The following is a 26,453-nucleotide window of genomic DNA, read 5'->3' on the forward strand; positions in this document are numbered from 1 at the left end:
TGGGGGTTTTTCGCCTTCCCCTGCAGCATGGGGCACGGGTCATTGCTGGAGGATTCTCTGCACCTTGAAGTCTTTAAACCACAATTGGAGGACTTCAATAGCTCAGACATAGGTTAGAGGTTTGTTACAGGAATGGGTGGGTGAGATTCTGTGGCCTGCATTGTGCAGGAGGTCAGACTAGACGATCATAATGGTCCCTTCTGACCTTAAAGTCTATGATTCATGATATACGCACTTTAAACCCAGATCAAAACTAAGTTTACTTACCTACCAAACTACCTCTACAAGGCCAGAAGAAGACATTAATATGGGGATTATTGATTAAGAAAACATTGGATAAACTGTTTGACTAGTTGTGATAGGATTTTATCCAATTCCTATTAAAGTTAGTGAAAGACGCCTGTTGATTTCAGCAGGAGATGGATTGGAGCATAGCTAGAGATTGTAATTCTTTATCGGATCATATATAACACCACACAGCTATCAATCAGCAAATAAATTCATACAGTTCACACTGTCCTATCAGAATCTGGGATTTCATTGGAATAAAAATTTTCTAAAGGAAAAAATATTTTGGATAGAATTTTCTGTTTCGAAAATCTAATTGAAATGTTTCATTTCAGGTTGACATAAATCTCTAAGTCTTCCTGAGTCAATGCCATGCCTCGTGGGAGTTGTAGTTCTGAGTCCCTCACGTCTCTCCCCATGGGCTCTGCTCCATGGCCTCACTATGCCACCCATAATGTATCAGAGTCTTGCCCAGTCCCATGATTCACAGAAGCAACTCAGCTATAGTGAGAAGGCACAGTGTGTCCTGGCAGACATAGCCCAGCTTTGGATCTGGGCCCCCATGATGCACCTAGAACTGCAACTCCCATGAGCCACCTCCATCACTCAGGAAAATGCAGAGATTCATGTTGACCTGAAATAAAATGTTCCATTTTAGGTATTTAGGGTCATAACTATAGAAATGTATGGCTGGAAGGGACCTCAGAACGTCACCTAGCTCATCCCTTTGTGCTGAGCCAGGACCAAAGTATACCTAGACCATCCCTGACAGATGTTTGTGCAACCTGTTGTTAAAAACTTCCAATTACAGGGCTTCCACAATCTTCCTTTGTAACCTATTCCAGCACTTAACTATTCTTATAGATAGAAAAGTTTTTCCTAATATCCAAACTAAATCTCCCTTGCTGCAAATTAAGCAGGTTACTTCTGGTTCTAACTTCAGTGGACAAGGAGAACAATCACCATCTTTCCCTTTGTAACCGCCCTTACCATATTTGATGACTGTTATCAGGTACCCACGTGAGTCTCCTTTTCTCAAAAATAGTCATGTCTGTTTTTTTTAAATCTTTGCTCACATGTCACATTTTCTAAACCTTTTATCATTTTTGATACTCTCTTCTGGACTTTCTCCACATATTTCCTGAAGTGTGGCACCCAAAATTGAACACAATACTCTAGCTGAGGTGGAACTGGAGCTGAGTAGAGCATAACAATTATCTCCTGTGCCTTACATATGACACTCCTTTTAATACATCTCTGAATGATATTAGCCTTTTTCACAACTGCATCACATTTTTGGCTCATGCTCAATTCGTGATCCACTATAACCGCAAATGCTTTTCAGCAGTGTTACTGCGTAGATCATTATTCTGCATTTTGTATTTGTGCATTTAATTTTTCCTTCTTAAGTGAAATACTTTGCACTTGTCTTTATAGAATTTCATCTTGCTTTCAGGTCATTTGGAATTCTAATCTTGTCCTCCAAAGTTCTTGCAGTCCTTACCTGCTTGGTGTCATTTGCAAATTTTATAAGCATACGGCTCCAAAATTGTTTCAGTTAGTTTCTCAAGTGCTCTAGGGTGAATTTAATCAGGAATACACCTTGAATACATATAACTTATCTAAATATTCTTTAACCAGTTCTTTCCCTATTTTGGCTTGTGTTCCTTCCTCCTTGTTGTCAATATTAATTGCATTAAGCAGCTGGTCACCATTAACATTTTTAGTGACAACTGAAATAAAATAGACATTGAACATTTCAGCCTTCTTGGTGTCATTTATTAGCTCTCCTTCCCCACTAAGTATTGGGCCTACACTTTCCTTTTGTCTTTCTCTTACACCTAATGTATTTATAAAACCTCTTCTTATTGCCTTTTATATCTCTTGTAGTCATCTTTAACAATCTGTCCATGTTTCTACTTTCTGTACGCTTCCTTTTAGATTTTCACCTCATTAAAAACCTGGTACAGCCATACTGGTTTCTTGTTATTCTTCCTACCTTTCTTTCACATTAGAATAGTGTGTTGTTATGCCTTTAATACTCTTTTTGAGGGACATCCACCTCTTCAGATCTCCTTTTTCCCTTATATTTTTTCTTCCCAAGGGACTTTACCTCCCAGTTACTTGAGTTTGTTAAAGACAGCTTTTTTGAAGTCCATCATTCTTCATCTGTGGCTCTTACTCCTTCCTTGGTTTAGAATCATGAAATCTATCATTTCATGATCACTTCAACCCAAGTTGCCTTCTATCTTCAGATTTGAAATCAGTTCCTACCTATTAATCCAAATCAAGTTTAAAATGTCACTCTCTCCTACTTCCAGTTACTTCCTCCAACTTCTGAAACAAGAAGTTGTCACCAACACATTCTAAGAATGTACTGGAGATTGTGTTTTGTATATTACTTTTCCAACAGATATCCAGGAAATTAAAGTCTCCCATTATTACCTGGTCTTGTGTTTTGGGTATTTCTGTTATTTCTTCTAGAAATGCCTCATCCACCTGCTCCTCTGATTTGATGATCTATAGTAGATCACTGCCATGCCATTCTCCCTATTCCCCCCCCCTTTATCTTCATCCAGTGACTTTCAAGTGCTCTGCTACTCACTTCCTTCTGAACCTCAAAACAACTGAATACAATCTTGATGTACAATGCAACAAACTCCTCCTTTTACCTTCTGAACAGGCTATACTCCTGTATATCAGAATTCCAGTTATGAGATTTATCCCACCAAGTCTCTGTAATGCCAAATATGTCAAAAATGTGCTTGCATACAAAGACGTCTAGTTCTTTCTGTTTATTCCCTATACTCCTTGCATTTTTGTATAGAAATGTAAGCTGTTGAGCAGATTCCCCAACTGTATTCCCCCCCTTTCTTTCTCCTATGACTCTATTGTACTGTTTCACTCTCCTCCCCCAACTTCCAGCCCTCTGTCAAGGGCACCTTTTAATGCTTACATAAAAACATAAGCATGGCCATACTGGGTCAGACCAATGGTTCATCTAGCCCAGTATCCTGTCTTCTGACAGTAGCCCATGCCAGTTGCTTCAGAGGGAATGAACAGAACAGGTAATCATCAAGTGGCAAAGAGAGGCTAGGGTCACTTCAGAACATGGTTTTGCATCCCTGCCTATCCTGGCTAAAAGCCATCGATGGAGCTATTCTTCATGAATTTACCTAGTTTTTTTTTTTTAACTCTGTTATGGTCTTGGCCTCCACAACATCCTCTGAAAAAGTTCCACAGATTGAATTGTATAGAATGAAGAACTATTGCCTTTTATTTTAAACCTGCTGCCTATTAATTTCATTTGGTGATCCCTATTTCCTGTGCTATGAGAAGGAGTAAATGTGGGCTTTTATCACCTGCCCCCTTTGAACCTAGTTTAAAGCCTCTCTTACAAGTCGGTGTCCAAAGATGCTGTTCCCCTTCTTCATCAGGTGGGCTCCATCTCTTCCCAGTATTCCTCCTTCAAGGAATAGCATTCCATTGTTGAGAAAACCAAATCCTTCTTTTTAATCCATATGTATGTATGTATGTTATATAATCAACTTTATATTATATAAAATTATATATGTATACACACACACACACACACACACACACACACACTCGCAATGAAAGCCGAGAAACTGATGGCATCATATCACTCCAACATGATGTGACTTCAAACTACCACATTTTGCATTGTTAACTGAAATGTGTTGTTCTGGGTTGGCTTAACACTGCTCTGTACTTCCCCTGGGAAACCGGAAAACTGGGGCCAACATGCTCATCATATTACTATTATGGTGGACCAAGCTACGTGTCAGCAGAATCTAAGGAGGCCTGGGATGAGTTTCTTGCCAAAAGCAGAAACTGCCTTTGGTTATGATGACTTTAAATTGCTTGCAATATTCCTTTGGTAAATGTTCAATAAAACTACTACATTTACTATATTAGTGTGATCATATTTGACATGAAAGCTTGGTGATCTGCGATGCTGAATTGTAAGATGGCTGAGGAGCAACTCTTGTGACAGAAGAGACTGAGCTGCTTTTGGTCCTCACTATAAGTAGTGAATTTTGCATGGTTGTCTACTATACTCATTAACTTTCTCTACAATCAAAGAATTCAGTGCAGGGTATGAAAATAACAAGACCAAGTTTTTGGTTAAACAGAACTTTTTTTTCAGCATTACAAGTAGGAGTCTCACAGATGGTCTTAGCAGTTCTAATAGAGTCTCATTCACAGGAAGAGCCACACATGCAGAAGCTGTTGTGTGTAGAACGTCCAGAAGTTTATGATGAGATTCCTAGTCCTCCTCTAACAAAATCTGAAGCATGTCTGCAATACATTTCATTAGATCCTAAAACTGCTTGAAATCTTCACTTATAGAGGCTGGTAGAGGCATTACAGCCTCATCTGGTGACAATGATGAAATATTACCAGTTCTTGCCTCTTGCTCCTCAGAAACCTCCTCTAGTGAGTTAGGTTAATTTCTCTCTGTATGCTCTCTATGAGAGAAACTCAGAGTCCTCAAGAACTCTTGGTGATAGAGAGCCCAGATATCTCAATAAAGCCGTTAAAGGGGCCCATAACGTAGGGGGCATCCATTGTTGTTCAGACTAATGACATTATGCTCAAGATTTTTTTTTTCAAAGTTTTTCTCTCAGTGTAGCTGCCAGGTGAATAGTCTCTGGTACAATTGACAGGGGATCCCTGGACAGAAATCTGAGAACCAGTGTAATCATCCTCAATATAGTCCAGAGAAGATCTACATAATGAAGATGGAGATAAATGTTCTTCCTGAATAGTAGGTGTTTGAGAGGTAAGAGGCCTCTGTGAGAGATGTGGCCTCAGTGACGCAGACAATCTTGGAACGGGCAAGTGTGCAGTATTAGCAAGTAGTGGAGACTCCGGCTCCTCTGAAACAAAAAGATCTCTGGAATATCTAATTGCCTGTAGTACCGGTGATACATGAGGTGAAGTTGGACAGGACACTGTGCAGTGCCCTCCATCATCTCAGTTCCTTCCACTGCCAAACCAGAGATACAGAACAAAAAGATTCTGAAAAAAAAGGGGAAGGAGGACAGGAAATGTGAATATGCAGACCCATCTCGAAGAACTCTGGTTACAAGTAAGTAACATTCATTTCTTTGAGTGGCTTTATATATTCACACTTGTTGGTAGTGTGATAAACAGGATTGGAAATAAGCTGGAGCAGGGAATAGAGTCCTAATTAAAGAGAAAGCAATGCACTGCTCCACCAAATCTACCATCAGCCCTTGAAGCCAAATCAAGAGAATAATGTTCAGTAAAAGTATGCACAGAACTCTAAGTTAAAGCCATGAAAATTTCAGTAACTGTGATTTGCTTAAGGCAAGCAAAAGATGCTGCCACAGCTCTGGTGTAATGAGATCGTACTGTTGTAGGTACAAGAACTTCTGTTAACATGTAACATTACTAATACATTGTTTTAATCCATCTAGAAATAGTCTGGAAGTACACAATATAACCCATGTGATTCTTAGCATAAAACACAAATAATTTAGATTATTTTCAAAAACTTTTAGTACTATGCAAATAATACGCAAGAGCTCTTCTTGAATCCAAAGTATGTAAAACAGATCCCGCCTTATTAGTATGTGGATTTGGGAAAAAAATACTGGCTGAATAATTGTCTGATTGATGTGAAATTCAGAAACCACTTTTGGCAAAAACGTGGGATCAGGTCTAAGATCCACCTTATCTTTATGAAAAGATGTAAATGGCAGGTCAGACATCAAGGCATTTAATTCATTCATCTTTCTGGCTGATATTATGGCACTAATGAATGCTGTCTTGAAAGATAAATAATAGAAAAAAAATTCAGCCAATGATTCTAAAGGTGGTTTCATGAGTGTAGATAGGATCAAATTAAGATCCCAAGGAGGGACAGGATTTCTCAAAGGTGATACATATTTGATAACCCCTTCATAAACTTCTTAACCATATCATGGGTGAATAGTGATCTACTATGAATGAAAGTATGCTAAGATTAGATATCTGCCAAATGAACTTTCAAAGATGATTTAGATCAGAGGTTCTCAATCTTTCCAGACTATTGTACCCCTTTCAGAACTCTGATTTTTCTTATGTACCCCAAGTTTCACCTCATTTAAAAGCTACTGCTTATAAAATCAGACATAAAAATACAAAAGTATCACAGCACACTATTACTGAAAATTGCTTACTTTCTCATTTTGTCTGTGTGAAATTTTAGTTTGTATTGACTTTGCTCGTGCTTTTTATGTAGCCTGTTGTAAAGCTAAGCAAATATCTAGATGAGTTGATGTACCCTTTTGAAGACCTTTGTGTACCCCGGGTTGAGAACCATTGATTTAGATAACCACTCAATTTTTAAATGCATTACATATTACAAACCAGAAACTATGGAAGCTTATAGAAGAGAATCATTTCTTCCTGCATCCAAGCCATGAACTTGCACCATTTCAAACACCACTTTCTGGAATTGTCCCCGCTAAGATTATCTGCAATCATATTGTTCTCTTCTACTTAGTGGAGAGCCATTGTATAAATGCTGTGGAGAATGCAACAGTCCTATAGTCTGATTGCCTCTGTGAATAGCAGAGCAGTGAGCAGCCACATTGATTGATATAATACATAATGAATGTATTGGCCATTGCACAATCCTCCCATGCAAGTGAGTGGGGAATAATCTGAGGGACAGACAAATAGCTCTTAACTCCAACATGCTGAAGTTCAAACATTGCTCTTGAGAAGCTCAGTAAACTTGAACTGTTAGATGACTCAGATGCACCCTCCAACCATTGCTTGATTCATCTGAAGTTATCCTTACCTATAATGAAGGGGAGTTGAACTGGACACCTGTGAGAACACTATCCCTGACTGACCACCATGTCAATGAGTTCAGAATGTTTCAAAGCATGTTGACTAATATTTGAAGATTGTCCAGATCTGGTCTGTAGACCTGAGACATCCAATGCTGCACTGGCCTCATTCTGAGATGTACAAATGAGACCCATGAGACTGAGAAATAAAATTACCTTCTGAATTTGACATATTTGAATATTTAAAACATACTGCACTATTTTTTAAAAGAAATCTATCCTCTGGTACAAAGGCTTTCCCTGCTACTGAGTCCAATATGGAGCCTATGAATAAAATTATCTGAGTTGTATGGAGATTCAACTGTATGACATTCAGAAGTAGTCATAGGTCTGAAAAAAAGGGTGAATGTAAAATCAATATGGCTTAATAGATTCCTTGTAGCATTCAACAGCCAATCGTCTAAATATATAAACAAAAATACCCTGCTTTCTCAAATGAGTCACTACTACAGAGAGGTGGTAAGACATATAGAAAGACAGCCTGCAGCCGCTGTTGTTGACATTTTTCATTTGACAAGAAATAATCCAAGGAAGATTACTACCATGATAGAAGTGAATACTACCAAGAGAATACTACCATGATAACAGAAAGAAGGATTAGAAAAAGTCTCCTGCTGAAAGAAATCAAATCCAAAGAGTGGGCCATCAATCTTGTCTCCAGCTTTTCTAGCAACTCATCTTTCTTGTCAGTGAAAACACTATCTCCTTTGATGGGGAGAACTTCCACTTTGATTCTAGTATTCAATGCCAGAGGAGAGGAGCGAGGCCAAGCATGTCTCCTCACAGAAACTACAGAAAGCTTTAGAAGAAGAGTCCAAGGCATCAAACAAAGCCCTGATAAAGTGCCATATTTTGATCCTCTATTAGGATCTCATTTGACAATCTCCTTTTGTCATCCATCAAATCCTGCACAAACAGTGCCATCTTTTGCCACAGGTGGAATTGATGGTGGGCTATAACAGCTTTATAATTTGCCATGCTTATACCAAGAAAGGAGGTGGGAGGAATGCTTTAACGGACACTCTTTGGAGACCATTCTGCCATTAGGCACCACTACGCAGCACAAAACCCAAAGTATGAATATGAATAGCTACTCAAAGAAGGTTGATTACTTTTAGTCTTTCTTTTATGTCATGATAACGGTTATAATTTTACACTCTAATGTCAAGAGATATTGTTCTGAAATCTGTCTGATAAAAACCTAAATTTCCAAAATTAAATTAGGTTTGTCCAGATTTATGTACTCAAATTAGGGAATATCTTTCTGCTCTGACTGATTATGACAATCAAGGATTGTCTTAGTGTTACACTAGGAAATAAAATAATTAGAAAATTGGATTATAAATAATAAATCAATCATGAGAAAAAAGAGCAGGTAAGATAAGCTAGTTCATTGACAATAAAAACTATCCCTGAACCAACAGATTTGCTTGTATTATAATTATTAAAGGATATCTGCCTTATTTAGTTCGTATGGAAATCTTTTATCACACCTACAATATTAAAGGCATCCAGATGGCTGACAACATAGGAAAAAGAAAAAAAGCTTCCAAATTCAGATTAGTGTTACAGTAAGATTTTGGGCATTGTAGTTAATGAGAAGTGGATATAATAGAAGCTGACAAAAATCTTGGCACTGATTTAACCTTTATCTACCTTTCGCCAAATGACATTCCCTGGCAGATGAACCAAAGTATCTACAGTCATTTTTTTCGTAGTTCGATAGTTATATATGACAAACAGAAACTAAGGTGGAAAGGCAGTTCTTTTGTATCATTAGTTCTCCTTGAGAAGCCCAAAGGTGAACCAGAAAAACTGCCAATTACATTGGTCGCTGTGACGATTAAATCCTGATATGACAGTTGCTCAATAAGATGTATCATTCCTGTGGAAGGATTAGAAAGATGTAAATGCCAAGTGTTTTATACCTAATGATATTTTTCCCTCCATTCTTCTTTCTTCTTACACCAGCAATAATGTTTTCACTTGTGTGTTTAATAGAAAATGCTAAATAAACAATTGCAAAAGTCCTCAGAAATTATCAGAACTGTCACTCAACAGCAAAATGAACCAAACTAGTTTTGAGGATTGAAAAATGTTTGGTTAATGTAAAAAAAAAAATAATGTACACTTAAACCTTCTGGGCCTGATCCACCCTGTTCTCTCCATTTGATAGTCTCTCCAATTTCAAAACAAGTTCTTCACTCAGAAAGCTTAAGGTCTAAACCTCCTAGCTTTATTTGGGACTCAAAGACAAATATCCAAATACTGCGTGAAAGACTATTCCATTTTTACAGCTACACCAGCCAAAATCAAAAGTACTGAAAAGTGCTGAATACAACCTAATCTCATAATATTTCCAGCTAAAAGAAGAACAGAACACATTTTGGATAAGCATCTGAACCTCAGGAATGTTAACTCAATAGACTTTCAAAATCTTTACAGGGTCACTCATTGTTCAAACCAATGAACCCAACTAACACAGAGATCAAAGAGAATATCAAAAGTCATGAAAACAAATACAAACTGTAATAAAACAGCCATTTTAAGGCTTATAAAAATGCAAGAGAAACAATACATGAAAATTTTTGATATGAGAGTGAGTTTCTCAGATAATCACTTGAACGAGAAGGGTGATCAGCCCAAAGGGTAGTCACAAAACAGTGGGGAAAGGCAAAAGACACAGTCTGGCTCTGGAGTACTTCAGCCTGCAACCCTGCTTTTTTTATTCCAGTGGGGTGTCCTAAAGCAGACATCCAAATTAAAGTAAATGGCTAGATTCGGATTCAAGTTAAAGGTTTCAAGGTTAATGCATATAGAGGATTAAATATAGGGGATTAAATCAGTGGTAGCCTAAATGACAAGACATATCAAATAATTCTAAGCAAGTATTCAAAGAAAGGATGACAATGGAATTGCTGAAGAGACTCCTGGGCTGGCAATCTCTCATGAAACAGTAATACAATGCAGAAATTGGTCTGTTCTGTGGCATCAGCTGTGAACTGTTTCCAAGACCCTTATTGTTCAGCTACCAGGCATTTCAAGAATCAGACTTTTTCAAGACAGCTTTTATTTTCTGACATTGCCTCCCCATTTACTGCTTTTAAAATGATTATCCTGTTTCTAACATTTGCATTAGTTTTTAACTGCTGCGCTGAAATTTTGCATAAGATCCAAAGTAGGGCAGGATTCCATTTTAATTCAGTAAAAATGGGGCTATGTTCTAAAGTCATAATGACACAGTTACCTTGCATCCAATTTGTAGTCCACATATAAAAATGTTTTATTATGTAATATGTATTGGGTTAATCCTCTTATTCAAATGGTACACTGAAGTATTTACAACTAGTGAGCAATTCCTTCAGCTCTATATTTGCATGATTATGTTAGCCTGTGCCTTACCACAAGCCTAATGGTGTCAAATATAGTCAAAGATGTGTAAGCTAAACAGCATATAGCATCTATAAGGTAGATATAGATAAGTGGATAGATAGAAATGAATTCATCAAATATCCAATTGTATTTTTATCTTGATAATAACCTAATGTAATTATTTGCTTAAATTATTGATATTATTACATACATGCAACATATATGTACCATGAACTATGCAACAACTATGAGCCACATTTTCAAAAGGGCTCAGCAAACAATAGCTCCTATATTGGCATTGCTTTCAGTGTAAGTAGTTGGGTGCAAAATTCTTTTGAAACCCTGTTTCCAACTGTGAGCATTGAGCTCTTTTGAAATTCTGACTCAAAATCTACTCCATCCATATTTTAGGTAACTGTGTTCAATTTTATAGTCTACATTACTAGAAAAAGCCTTGAACCATCTTGGTCCATGACTTTGGAAGTACTTGAAAAAGTGCCTGGACTAAGGGATGGACAGTTACTCAAAAGCGGATAGTCTTGAACACTGTGTGACAAATGTGATGGCACTTGGTAGTAAATGTATCCCAAAATATGGTCTATGGATTGAATTTCTGAATTGGTGTGGTGGAATGTCTCAGAGGGGAAAAGACAACTTACGCGCACACACACAGACAGAGACACACACACACACACACACACACACACACACGACTAGTGACTGAAAGCCATTAAGGCTGAATGGGTCTAAATGCCAAACAATGGAGCTGTTGTCACATAGGACCTCTTCTAGATAGCCTCACCAGCAGAGTGGGAAACACTAGTCTAAGACGTAAAGAAGACTTCATACTTTGGTGTCCTGTCACAAAAATAATTCATCAATACAGTAATTGGGCCCTGGCATACACAAGGACAGTGGGGCTTTGAGAAAATGCGGGATCAGAATAGAAGAGATATTTTCTGGAAGACAAAATAGGATCAGGAAGGGTCCTGAGAGCACCCTGACTTCCTAAAAGAATGTAAATTCAGTCTGTTCTTTTCCTGTAACTCAAGAGAAAAGCCCATCTAACTTAGCTTGTAGTGAAGTGTAAGATCAGATGAGACTATAAATGTTCTGGTAGGCTGTTTGTTGTTTCTAAATCATTTTCTCTAACGCTTTGTTCCATTTTCTAATACACATACTAACTTTAAGAAGGCTGTTGGTCACTATATCACTGGTCAGAAACCCCCAAAGGAAGAAATGCAGGTGTCCAGCCAGATCTGCATGATAAGAAGCAACTGAGTTTGATGGGGCATTATATCGAGATTAAGAAATTCCACTGCAAGACAGGTAAAAGCATGAGGCTTAACATCTGAGGGGGGTATACTCAGAGAGACCAGTAAAGGGACAGAGGTACAATCAGCCTGTAACTGGTTTCAGTAACTGTAACAGTCACTAACTTAATATGTTATCTGCGGCTGAACAAGACTTATTTTAGAGCCATAGTATAATAATCAATAGGCATAATATACAGACATTTAACACATAGATGAATGTTACAGCATTTCATTTCATTTTAGGTTCAGTTATGCTTGAAAATTATATTGAATGCCTCATAGAAAAGATTAAATAGATGAGCCGCCATGTGGGAGACTTTGATCTTCTATGGAAACTGGAAGCATTATTCTACTTTTATTCCAGACAAAGAATGATAGCCCTGTCTGATTCTGTTCTTTTGAAGATCATTACACACATTCCCAATGTGTTGATCAAACAGTTCCACAAGTTCATATTTGTATCTAAAACTATACCAGATACTGTTATTTTGTTATACTGTAACTATCCTTTGGAGGGGTTCTCAGTTCTGAGTTTCTGCTATTTAAACTCCAACTAAATCTATGTCTGGGTTGGTATTTCATATTTTGCTCTATTTTGCTCTTACAATAATCCCTGCTTTGTCTTGTAGACAAGTAATGAGAACCCAAGTCATTTCTTCACTGAACATAATTATAAACTAAACTGTGAGCTAGGAATCACATTATCTGAACCATATCCATGTTCTTTCTCTATGACCTTTTATTTCAGGAGGAAAACTTCTCCTCTGGTTTAAATTGTGCTGTATGCCTCCCCCTACTGGTCAATCAATACAGCACAGCAAAGCATAATTGCAGTCTCAGCTGACTGAGCCACTGAATTGTGCTGTGGTGGAGCCGATAAAGATCAAGGAGAGGAGAAGAAAATTACAAAAGAAAAAAAAGACAGAAAATGTTTCCGGTCTTGCCAGCCATTGAGAAAAGGTAGCTACAACAATATCTTCACTATGGATTGAACAAAAAAATATGTATTATGTATTGTATTTCAAGATTCCTTTCTCATGTATGGAAAAACTGGCAATCCACAAAGACTGTGCGAACACACATCCAATAACTGCAGTTAGGTATAATATTGTGAGTCAATGTAGTTGGCAGGTAGGAGCAAGGAGATGATCAATTTTAAGATCCTATAAGGGGCTGAAACCTCATGAAATATCTTTAGATCTTTATGAGTATTTTCATTGGTTTTGAACCCAGCTATTTTCCTCCAAACATTGAGGAAGCGTGAAAAAAATATTCAGTATACATAACTATTGTGAAATATTGTTTAGTGGGAAACCTTGTAAAGAAGTTACATATTGTCAATACCTTGCTGTTTGTAGCGATCATAGATCTGAAGCCCAAAGAGAGGTGGTCTCTCACTTCTTAGTAGTGTCACATTCCTCATCATCAGATCCAACTGAAAAATAGAGCCATTCATATAATCTGTCCAGAAAATATAATTTCCATGATGTGATAGCCCAAAAGGATGATTCAGCTCCTTCCCATTGTAGACTACCTGCAATTAAATAATGTGAACTGAATATTGGTCAGAATTGAAATGTTTTAGTATATATGTCAGAGTTGGGAAGAGAAGACAGAAAGCTCAGAAATGAGCAACTCTGTCCATACACATAGAGATTTTATTCATAACATACAGTACAATCAAAGTTTGATTCTAATTGACTTGATATTCCAATATCCCAAATGTTTTTCAGACATTTAAATACACTCTAAATAAGAGGCCCTACTCTGATAATGCACATGTATCCTTTTTTTGTTTTGAGGTTCTACCATGTGGCTTTATGGGTGCCATTGGTATATCACTCAGTTATTTATCTTCTTCCAGTGACCCACAGTCATGACTCTCACTATTGTTAAATGGAACTGAGTTACTGAAGTTGGAGGAGAATACACATCATGGTCCCTAAAATAAGGCAACCTTTCAAATTAAATGCATCTTCCATGATTACCTAGTCACTGGAAATATGTGTAAAATCTTATCTCCAGTACAGAGGCTGCAGAGTTGCTGTAAAACTCACTTCACAGCCACTACTCCAGTCTCAGATCTGCCTTGGTGATAAATGCAGCTCCTCACATAAAAGGGACTGCCCCATATAGAGGCAGTTAAAAAACTTGGGTTTTCTTCCTCTGTAAAGTTTTGATGAAAATGAAAAAAAAAATTAATCTAAACTTTCAACACTAAATTTTGACTTTTGGCAGAAATTCAAATACCAAAATTTATGGCCAAACCCCCAAATATTTCCTTTTGTTAATGCCTCTACAGTGCCTCATGAGAATTGTAGTTTGGGTTCAACAAGCTCTCATTTTCCTCTATCGGCTGAATGCTCTTGTCAGGCAACATTTCCCATGATGCACCACTGTCTCCCTTCTTGGAGAAGGAAAGCAGTGCATCATGGAAGTCCCTGGCCATCCAGCTTCATAGAAAATGTAGTTCATCGGGTAGCCTGACCAATAGAGAAGAATGGGAAGATAAGGCATTATCAAAGGGCAATTCTCATGTGCAGCATTTCCAAATCAAAATATTTGGATTTTCAAGCATTCATTTTCACAACTACAAAAGCTAAATTTTCCTCAAAAACACAGTTTCAACACATAATTTTAAACCATCCCTACTGGTGGATCTGTGTAGTCTTCTTTACCCGCTCTAATTCCCCACTGTACTGGCACACAAGGAAAATGTGTAAGTCTGCTGAATATGCACTTACTCCAATTCTGAATTTGGTCCATAATCTGCCATATTTAATGTTAAAATACTTACTACCAAACACAAAAGGTAAGTGTACCTGGTAATTAACAAATGACAATTTAAGAACCAAACATTTCATCCAAATCTTAATTGTATCAACAACACTTTTAAAAAGAATGAGAGAGATCTTTGAGTGCAGCCAAGCTATATTCAGAACAAGGCCTGCAGAGGGAGATGCTCCATTGCAGACTCCCAAACTAGGTGGTGGGCAGAGGCCAATTCAGCCCTCAGTAAAAGTTAGAACAACCAAGTCCAATCTTTACCAGCTGCAATGACTTCCTAGGAGCTTTTCTGTTAACCCAGGATTGGTAGGATGCAAGGCTCTATGACCATGCTTTCCCTACCCCCAACACGTCCTTTGTGATGGGGCAGGCGGTGGAGTTGGGGGAGGGAGAAAAAGCATAAAAGAGCTTCCCTAGCTATACTGTTGGAGCAAGTCACCAACCCCTTGACACTGCTGGAGTGGCACAAAGAAGACAGAACTGAAGCAAATGCATATGCACAAATGTTTTGGCATCACATAAGCAACACAATGAGGTTATGCAGGAGGAAGCACCAATGGAGCAACCATGTACACAAGGGTAGTTCCCACAACTGCTCCGTGCTATGTAGGAGTCTGCATACTGGTCCCAAGTAGGCTAGCACATAGGGTTGAATCAGCAAGGGTCAGACCAGAGATCACAGGATTTGTGATTGTGTAGATCCTGTGGCCCTCACACTCTGCTCAAGGGTGCAGACAGTCTGTGTGTGTTATTCCATCCCATAATCTGAAGCAGTGGCTATTGAGGGGAATGCCCTGCTCCCAGTTTTATGTGTTGAATTTCACTTTTCCATCCTTAGATAGATAAGGTGAATTTCACCACAAACTATCAGGCTTTGGAACAGGTTTCCACAAGTGGGTGTTGTGCCCTTGACCACTGAGTCACTGCCACTTCCTCCAGCAACTTCTAAAATAACAAAGTATTTATTGTGTCTGACAACTTCCAAGTAAATGGAAATGGTAGAATTAACAATAATAATTTAGAAAAGGCAGAAGTGTTCAATATATATTCCTGTTCTGCATTTGGGGAAAACGCAGACGACGGAGTCTCATCAGATGGTGATGATAACACTCTTACCATTCCATTAGTATCTCTTGAGGAAGTTAAAGAAAAGCTACTAAAGTCAGACATTTTTAAGTCAGCAGGTCCAGATGACTTGCAACACTTGTTTAAGGAGCTCGCTGGACCGTTACTGTTGATTTTAAATAAGTCTTGGAGAACTGGGGAAGTATCAGAAGACTGGAAGAAAGCTAATGTTCTGCCAGTTTTTAAAAACAGGATGACACAGGTAATCACAGGACTGTCTGCCTGATATTGAGCCTTGAAAGATAATGGGACTCAATAAATAACTAAAGGAGGGTAATGTAATTAATGTAAATCAACATTGATTTATAGAAAAGAGATCCTATCACACTAACTTGATATTTTTCTTTTTTATGCGATTACAAGTTTGGTTGACAAAGATAATAATGCCAACATAATACTTAGAAATCTGTAAGGCATTGGATTTGGTACCACACACAACATTTTGATTAAAAACCTAGAATGGTATAAAATGAACATGGCACACATTAAATAGATTAAAAACTGGCTAACTGATAGGTCTCAGAAACTGTAAATAGGGACTCATCATCGTGGAGGTCTGAACATTGAAGCTAGAGAAATTCAGATAGGAAATAAGGTGTACATTTTTAATGGTGAGAGTAATTAACCACTGGAACAATTTACCAAGGCTCACAGTGGATTCTCAATCACTGACTATTTTTAAATCAAGACTGGATTATTATTTTTTTTAAAGATATGCTCAAGGAAGTATTTTGGGGAAGTTCTATGGCCTGTGCTACACAGGAGATCAGACTAGATGATCATAATGGTTCTTTCAGGCCACAGAATCTATGTGTCTAGCTGGTGAAGCTGGCTAAATCAATAAGCAAGCTCCATAATCCAGTGGCTGAACTTCGTTAGTGTGTGTCCCCTGCACATTGTAACAGCTTCTCAAGCACTGACCTACGCAGTCCATGAAAAAATGTTTTATCAGGTGAGCCCGATAGAAGGCTCCCGCTGGCAGAGCCAGAAGGAGCTGTGTTAAATTTGTCTCTACTGGAAGTCTCTGTAGCCTGGTGGCTCAATCACACCACAGTTCACAGCTACATGGGAAAACTGGATTGAAAAAACACACCTTTGTATCACTGCTTCTAAAGCTAAGAAAAATACGTCAGGCCATGCCATGTTCTCCTACAATAGAGTGCCAACTGCACTGTTTTCAATGGAGCTTATGCCAGGCACCCCACAGGGTCTACTTACAGCAGCCCTGCAGGAGCGGAGGGGGAAAGAACATTGAAAAATATTTTTAACACAACACAGTATGATTCAGTGAAAGCGGAAGCCTGTGGACAAAACAGCAGCATTTTTCTTTTACCTTTCTGTCAGTTCCATTCAAAAATATTCTTTCAATGTGATCATAATAGGCATCACACCAGTACAATACATTTGTATGATAGTCCAGAGTTAAACCATTTGGCCACAGCATCTTTGATGTCACAAAAATCTGCCGGCTGTAGCCATCCATCCATGCCTTCTCGATTCTTCCCACACTGTCATCTATTTCATCTTCCTCCCAGTCCGTCCAATACATCCAGCTATGAAATTATAAATAAAAGCATTTAGATATTATTTGAACTATCTGATTTATATTTTAGAAGGCCTTCAACAAAAAGTTTGTAACTTCATATGATTGCAGTTTGCTTTAGGCTTTTGCATGAATGACACCTGCTGATTTCTTCAAATGAATAGCAGCATTTACAGCAAAGAAAAAAAATCCCTCAGGTTCAGTGTTATTAAACTACTATTCTATACACAGAGAATATAATCAATTATGTGATTAAAAAGTGAGATGACTGATATGAGAAGTCAGAGTACCGTTAATGAGCTGCTAGAGACTTTATTTAATCTCAGCAATTATCATTTTTTTTAAGACCAGGAATTGGATTGACTTTGTTCCAAAGCGCAGAATTGTATTGGGATCATTTGGCCAAGCCTATTTTGTCTTCTTGATGCAAAGTATCTGCTTTTCTCTATTGCTGCTTAACACTATTGAAAGCTCCACATAGTATGAGTTAACTGCACACAAGTTTAATAACTGGAGGTTAAGTGACCTTGAAACTTTGAATACTACTTCTATCACATATTAAAAGCTGATGACTTACTTAAAACAATATTGTGATTGGTTTATACCTTATACAGATTGTTAGAAAGAAAAAGAAACCGTAGGCTGTTTTTGTCTATTTGTATTCAAAGACTCTAAGTTTCCATCAGTCATATACTGGCTGCTGAATGTATCTGCTTTTGTTGCACTGGTTATATTTCCCATTTTCATTTAGGATATTTGTAGGCCATATTTATTTTTCACTTGAATTTACCACTTTCCTGGAATACAAGGGACTTGTGTACATTTCTTTAGTCAGCTAATATACTTTTCCAATAGCAGCAGCACAAAGTATGTGCCTTAGTGCTCCCTTACTACCACACAACTCCTTTAACCAAACACGTTTGTATTTTTATAAAATAGAAGATTATTTTCAAACAGTATTTTAGGGTTTTCATTTATATATGTTTTGCTGGAATTAAATGATCAGAGCCTTCTTACTGATTGACTCTACAAATTAGCTGCTGTTTGAATGTAAACATCTTCAGTAGTACAATATGGACTTGATCTGGCAAGGTACTTATCACCCTGGCCCCAATTCAGAAATGCACTTACTCACATGCTTAACTTTAAACACCTGAGTAGTTTTGACTTCAGTGGGACTTCAAGTGAAGCATGCGCTTAAGTGCTTTTCTATGCAGGGATCACGGTGCTCATCACCTTGCAGTACTGTGCCTTATAACTGCAGTTTACTCCCGGGACACAAATTTGGCAAAATGAAAAAAAAAAAAAAAAGTGAAAAATTTGCAACATCATTTCTTCTGGGGGAAAAAGATGGACTATGTACAGTTCTTGAACACTTTGAAGGTCCTTTAACGTGGGACTGGTCAAACAAAAATAGATAAGTATGGAACTATTTTAAAAAAAACTAACTACTTTGTTTTATAAAGTGGCTACAATTAAAAAATGAACATTTGCCAAAATATATCACGCAGGTATTATAGGATGAGGATGACTATCATTAAGGTTGCTTGACACTTCGCATTGTAAGACCCTGTTTTCAGTTGCTTAACACATTGTCAAACAGTTTGGATTGAAATTTTCCATCCTGAATGTCTGCCTCATGTTGAATGTTTTGGGAAAATTTCTGCCATGAGTTCAGCCATTTCTCAGAACAAGGTTAGGGGAAAATATATTTTGTCCATGTTAAAAATGTCTGTCAACCTTTTCTTTGAAAAGCCCTACTGCTCCCATGCTTTGGAGTAGAATCTTGAAATTTGACATGGTGTAGCCTGTGTGTCAGGGACGTGCCTTTTGTTGTCCCTGTGAAAATCCACCCAAATTTGACCAAATTATAAGCCTTTAAAAATTGAAGTTCACACATGTTCTGGAGAGAACAGCTAAACTGCCCGAAGTTTCTGTCTGCACTGAGTATGCTCTAGCCCAGGGCTGAGCAAGACTTTCCCTAAAACTGCAGCTCTGGGCTGCTGTGGGTCATGCAGAGTCTGTATATCTAAAGTGAGAGCAAGGAGGCTGTTTCTCCTATGCTCTCTATGCCACTCACCCACAATTGGGTGCAGGCAGACTGGAGGAGGAGGCTGCCTGAGTTGAAGGCAGAAGAGACAAAAGCTGGACCTGCAGAGAGGATAGAGGGTAAGATCAAATGAAAAATCAGAGGACATCTGAGACTGAGAACAAGCAGGGTGACGGAAAAGAAGTGAGGGAGATGGATCTGAAGAGGAACTTAGGTGAGGAGAGAGAATTGAGATTGGCTGAGCAAAGAGATTGGGACAAGGAGCTGGGAGGAGACACACTGAGATTGGAGGGAGGCAGTTTAGGAGTGTGAGCTTGTGGGGATAAAGAATGTAGGTGAAGCAGTGAGGATGACTGGAGGCCAGGGCTGGGAGACAGAATGGATGAGGAGTCGGAAGGGGCAGAACTGGGAATGGCTGAGCAAGGAAACTGGAACTGGGAGCAGGACAAGCGACTGGGACTGGAAGGGGGAGACTCCCTGTGGAGAGGTGAGACTAAAACTTGCTGGATGAGAGGTTTGAGGAGTGGATAGTGGAACTAGCTAGGTGAAGATAATGGGATTTGGATGAAGGGGGGAAGAGACAGGACTGGGAAAGGGACAGGTTGTAAGGGGCAGAAGGGGATCACACTTGCAGGAAATGTACAGAAGTGTCTGTGCTCAACCCTCCAATTCCTGGGGTGGAACCCAAGATTCCGGAGTCTAAACATTCTTCTGCTGTCAGCAAATGTCTGACACCCACTAGCAAATTTTCCCATCCCTTTGTAGTACTGATCCGCATAGAGGATGACAGCCTACTAGTGCTATCAGTTACTCCATTAGCTCAAGTGGAAGAAGTCTGAATGGTGACTCTAAAGGTACAACCCCGTTGGTGAACCATGTAGGTGGCAAAAAACATGATAGAATTTCTGATTTTTCAATTTGTCTTTTTTAAGAACTTCGGATGTCACGCACACATGGACACACACACTCACAAAAGAAAGAAAAAATGTTAAAAGAACGTTATTAAGTCAAGCACTGAAGTTAGGAAATGCTAGACTTAAGGTTACCTGTCAAACATTAATTTGGCACCTTGTGCATATGCAGTCTCTAATTATATAATCAAATACTACGGTGCACAGGATGGACCTACTCTGGAGATGTTCTCAGATTTCAGTAGCAAAGGAGGTTGTTGACCGCTCCTTCATTTGCTGAAGAAGTTGGAAGGTGTGCAGTGAATGAAGCAAGGTATTGGAGGAAGAGAAAGGATGATCTCTTGGTTAAGACAGTTGAATACTGACCAGAAGAATGGGATTCTATTCCTCCCTCATTAACAGAGTTCCTATGTGAGGGTAGGAGAGTCACTTAAAGAAAACTTTTTGTGTATGTCCCTAATTTTTTGGGTGTCTGACTTGAGACCCTGGGGTCCTATTTAAAAATGTGCTGAGCACTCATAGCTGCAACTGAAGTCAATGTGCTTGAACATACAAAACGTTCTATTATGCTAAGTATTCTGAAAAATCAGGTTCTAGGTGTCTCAAATTGGGCACTCAAAATTGGATGCTTTTGACCTTAATCTCTCTGTGCATCAGTTTCCAATCTGTAAAATGGGGATAATGCTATCCTCTCTTCGCACGGGTGTATAGTGAAAATAAATTGATTAATGATTGTGAAGCACTCAAATACAATAGTGATGAGTGCCACAGAAAAGTCCATGAGGAAATTAATAACTCTGTTTTCATAGCAGGGCTTGTATAATGTGAAGTAAGGTATTGGGCCACACAATGAACAATGAGAAGAAAACCTAATATTGAACCGCTGCTCAATAACTGAGCACTGTCCACTGAATGAGGCAGGGGTCTTATGGAAGAAATAGTATATCATTATGAACTTAAAGATGGTATCATAATGCATACGCACAAGGGGGTTGCACAGGCACCCTGAATTCTGGCAATTCCTAACTTTTGAGTGCTTGACTCTGCAACCTTAATTATGTTCTTTTAACATAATTTTATTTGTATATAATTACAGGGAACATTATGGTATCTGCAGTATCGCTGTTTGGTAGCCATTGGCAAATGTTAACTTTTTAATAAGCACTATTGAATATAAGTAAGAGAATTAATATACTGGCCATGCTTCTTTAGATTTACACAAAGCACATACCAGAAGTACTAAGACAGGAATCTCACAAATAGGGGTATTCTAGGAACTATGCCATGGTATTTGGATCTTAAATTCAGCAGAATTCCATTCTGACTATATTAGTAAAAATATTAATTACCTGTTTATGAATATTATTTTAAGACTCAGTTAGGCTTTGTGCTGATACTGATCTCACAGCAGTTTTGTGTCATTTAAATTCCACAAACTACAGTGGAGTTGCTTCTGATTTATAGTGGTGGGAGATCAGAATCAAGTCTACGATTCTTACCTGTATTTTAAAGAGTAAAGCTCAAGAATTTTAGCTCTTAAATCACTACATTTCCAGCAGGGTTATGAAATGTTTCACTAACAATACTTCTGTTATCAAACCTATTTAGCATATTCTTAGATTACATCAAATGTATGAAATGATGCTCTGGTCTGCTAGGCAACCGTTTTCTTCAACCCAGCTATATGGAATAAATATCACTGATCTATTTTATTTTACATCACAAATTGGTAAGAAATTAAATGAAAAATGTGCCAGGATAATTTGAATCGCTTTGAAAAATGACAGAAGTAAACATCTGTTTTCTTCAATCTTTTCTATCTCTTTCAGCTCATAATAGAAAAGGAAGGTTTTTATTGCTTTAATTTAATGCTAAGGACAAAACCAAATTCAATGCCCTGGGCTTATATACTGCATTATAAATCTGACTGGAACCATATTCAGTTTCACTACAGAATCAGTGAAACCTGTGCACCAGCTCTCTAGGACTGAAGCAAACAACTAGGTCAATATACTACTTACTCTACTGAAAGGCCCAATAAATCAATATAGTTTGCAAACATTTATATGACTTGTTAAAAGGCAATTACTTTTTTTCTTTTAACTTTATGCTTTGGCTTTTTGTAGCTATTTCCCATCAGATGACAAAACATGCCCAAAGTGAATGACGTGTATTAATATGTGTTTTAACACCAAAATATAGTTATTGCTTTGCAGTGCTTATCTTCTAGTCTAATATTCTGAAGATAATTAAAATGACATAATACACCTTCTCCTTCAGGACAACTTTTATAAAGGAGTATAACCATGAAAGTGTTTTATTTTATTAGAAAAGAGCACTGTATGTTATCCCTTCTCAGACGATGCATCTTCATGCAATACCTTCCTGTGCTGCATATTTAACTGATAGAAATCAGTGAGCTGGAAAATTTGACAAAATAATTTCAGGTACTGGAATGATTTGGGGTCTAATTTACATCACTACTATATGACTTAAACTAATTATAGCCTTCCTATAATAGTTTGCCTTCTTCCAAAGACAAACTCGGAAATGAAAAACTGATAATGTAAATAAATCCAAGTGTTAGGAATATAGCAATCAGCTCAGCCAAACTAGAATTATCTAGATGACTCACTCCAGTGATACTTCATAGAACAGACTTGCCAACTGGGTCATGGATACACTGAATTCATGTTGCATCAACATAAGGTCATTTCTGTCATTTTGCCAACTTTGTATAATTTTGCCAGCAATTAAAATGATCTGTCTCGTGGATTTATTAAGCCAGTGTATCCAAGTACTTTTTTATAATGTACAATAAGATAACAAACTTGAGATTTGTGGGAGGGGAGAGGAAAGGTTGTGTTAAAATACAAATTTGGTTGATATATGGCAATTTCTTTTTCAAATGCACTGCATTTGCATGACACATCTAAATATCTACAGATGTTTTTTATTGAAGCCATTATAACAGTTCTTGTTTGTTTTTGTCATTGTTGTTTATCCCTAGTAACCAGTATGTCCCTTAGAATATAGGGTAGCACTAAGATGACATTTATTGCAAGTGTTATCTCTACTTCTTTGGTAAAAAATCTGAAGTTGTATAGGATTACTCCATTCTTAAAATAAATAAATAAATAAATAAATAAAAGCTTTAAAATGCATGAAAAAAACCTCTATATGGTCTCCCTCATTGTTAGATTTAAGTAATACTGAAGGGGCAAATTATCTTCTTGAGTAAATTTAAAAGGATCTCTTCCTGCTACAGTAACAGTAGAATAGTGATATATTTGCCCAATTTATATTAATTTTAACATATCCTAATTGTGACTGCTACAATCATGTTCCACATATGAAGCTGCTGAGGCCAAGAATTAGTAAGATTCAAAGAGGGATGGTTCATTTACACAAATAAGAACAGTCTCTGCATACAGAGAGTTTTAGAAGACAACCTTATGCTTCAGGGATTAAGCCAATCTCTAACTAATAGGAATTATCCCACATCTGCTCATTGTGGGATTCTTGCAACTTCCTTTGAGGCATCTGGTGCTGGCCACTGTTGGAGAAAGGATACTAGACTAGCTGGACCATGGGTCTGATCCAGTATGGCAATTCTGATATAGTGCCTATGTCCCTATATAGAGCAGTAAATATATAATATACAGTACAAAAACACCTGATTAACATGTATTGCACCATTTCATGGTAAGTGGCATGCCTTTCAGAAAAGGGGAAATTATGTTAAATGCCAATTTTCCCTCTTTTGTTCTTTCACTGTGGGCATTCTATGACAGTTAAGTATTATGAAGACTATTACCAAAAGTTATATCCGTCACAGATGAAAAAAAAAGTCTCTGTGGATCAGTGTAATCCATTCATCAAATTCAGGGCCAAAGATCCTACATAAACTATTACAAACACACATCATATAGTGTTCCATTTGGATAAAGAGTTAGCTGGAAAATGTGTAAACATGTAGGTAGCTAGATATTGCCCTATTAGTTGCATGTCTGAGGAGACTTAAGAGCATGCCATTCCTTTCAAATTCAATTGTTAAGCTCATTGAATTGGATCTAGATCTGTCCTTTTCAGATAGTGGAATATGAATAATATAAGACTTTTTGGAAAGTGTTTGTTTTTACCCAATCCATGCTCAGTTTTACAAACAAGTGTGGATTAAAATATTTAAAACTGTATTTTGTTCTTGATTCATGTGTTCAGTTCCCACAGACAGCAATGGGATTTGTACCTGTAAGATTGAGAGCATGATATGGCCCTGTAGCGGTGGGTCACTCTCTCCTGCCCTGAAGGGCTTGCAATCAGCCCTGAGAGAGGGCTGAGGCCACGAGACGGCTGCTGATAGGGAAAGCAGCAAGCCTTGGCTGATAGAGGAAACAGTCACAGCTGCAGCCACGCCCCATTCAAGGCCCAGCTGGTCTTTATAAGAGGGTAATGGGCCAGGAGGACACAGTCTCTCTCTCTCTCTCTCTCCTTCCCTCCCTCCCTCCCCCCCCACCCCAATGTTGAGAGAGAGGGGCCTGACTGCTGGGATCTAAGCAGGGTACATAAATGGAGCAGGGCTGGGGAAAGGCCAGAGGATCTGTGGAGCTCCGGCCTGAAAAAACCCCCAGGCTGCAGGCCTTGATGAAGGCCTAGGAAAAGGATACTCGGGTTGCAGAGGGCAGCCCAAGGGTAGGCAGAAGCAGCAGGTCCAGACCTTCCTTGCCGATGATGAGTGGCAATTATACTGCAGTCTGCCCCAGGGAGCAGGGGCTAGATGGTGACTGGCAGTAGCCAAAGACTGAGGCAAGGTGGGGATAGAGGGTGCGGGGTTCCCAGAAGGGAGACACAGGGGGCAGCACCCCGGCATGAAAGGGGCACCGGGGTCCGGGAGGGACTTGGGGCCCAGCGGCAAGCGGGACACCGGCCTGCAGGGGGCGCTCCGGAGGCTGGAAACACTAATTCCCTGGATGACCAGCAAGAGGCGCTGCAGGGGTGAGATCTGCCCCATCACAGGCCCTGTGCTTTTTGGAAGACAGCAGAATACCAGTGAATCAAATGCTTAATGCATAGGTCTGCTAGCTTCTTTAATATGCATAATTTAGCCCAAATTTCTAACAGCGGCTGTGTTTGTCAGAGAGGGGAATTTGACACTAAATGTATTCATATTGGAGACAAACTTAGTAAAATAAAACTAGTAAAATAAATTAAATTACTTCATACCCATTGACAGGATCAACGACAATTCCTCTCGGATGAGACATATCTCCCTCTAACAAAGTTTTCCGACTTTGAGAGGCTTTCTCCAATCTGGCTACAGTTATTGTTTTCCTGTGGCCATCATTTGTCCAGTACAAATTATTTCCAATCCAGTCCACTGCTATGCCTTCAACATTATCAAGATCTGTTAAAAAAAAAAGTGTTTGAATTATTGTTATATGTTAGTATTCTGTATTCTGATGTTTCTTTTCAGCTAATCATCGATGGATAAAAGGCAGTATAAATAAAGTCTGAAATTATTTTGCTCATTTGGGGCTAGATTAAGTCTTTGCTCCTCAGTAAGGAGTGAAGAGTAGCTGACTTGCCCCAGGAGCATCCCTGAAGACGACACACGAAAGCTTATGCTGAAATAAATGTTCATCTCTAAGGTGCCACAAAAAGAAAAGGAGTACTTGTGGCACCTTAGAGACTAACCAATTTATTTGAGCATAAGCTTTCGTGAGCTACAGCTCACTTCATTGGATGCATACTGTGGAAACTGCAGAAGACATTATATACACAGAGACGATGAAAAAATACCTCCTCCCACCCCACTCTCCTGCTGGTAATAGCTTATCTAAAGTGATCACTCTCCTTACAACGTGTATGATAATCAAGTTGGGCCATTTCCAGCACAAATCCAGGTTTTCTCACCCTGTGGCCCCCCACACACAAACTCACTCTCCTGCAGTAATAGCCCATCCAAAGTGACCACTCTCCCTACAATGTGCATGATAATCAAGGTGGGCCATTTCCAGCATAAATCCAAGTTTAACCAGAATGTCTGGGGGAGGGGGTAGGAAAAAACAAGGGGAAATAGGCTACCTTGCATAATGACTTAGCCACTCCCAGTCTCTATTTAAGCCTAAATTAATAGTATCCAATTTGCAAATGAATTCCAATTCAGCAGTT

The 26,453-nt window shown here is 38.5% G+C and overlaps 1 protein-coding gene across 1 annotated transcript in view; it reads right to left on the reverse strand.

Moving 5' to 3' along the window:
• The window catches only part of LRP1B (LDL receptor related protein 1B), a 1,054,628-nt gene that overhangs the window by 557,674 nt on the left and 470,501 nt on the right, over positions 1-26,453 (reverse strand). Inside the window, exons 12-14 of the mRNA XM_077830376.1 lie at positions 25,506-25,686; positions 17,112-17,331; positions 13,211-13,400 (exon numbers count right to left, since the gene is read on the reverse strand). Coding sequence (XP_077686502.1) covers positions 13,211-13,400; positions 17,112-17,331; positions 25,506-25,686 — 591 coding nt within the window. The remainder of the gene's footprint in view (positions 1-13,210; positions 13,401-17,111; positions 17,332-25,505; positions 25,687-26,453) is intronic.

The sequence above is a fragment of the Eretmochelys imbricata genome, chromosome 11 (genome assembly GCF_965152235.1).
Source record: "Eretmochelys imbricata isolate rEreImb1 chromosome 11, rEreImb1.hap1, whole genome shotgun sequence".
NCBI lineage: Eukaryota > Metazoa > Chordata > Testudines > Cheloniidae > Eretmochelys > Eretmochelys imbricata.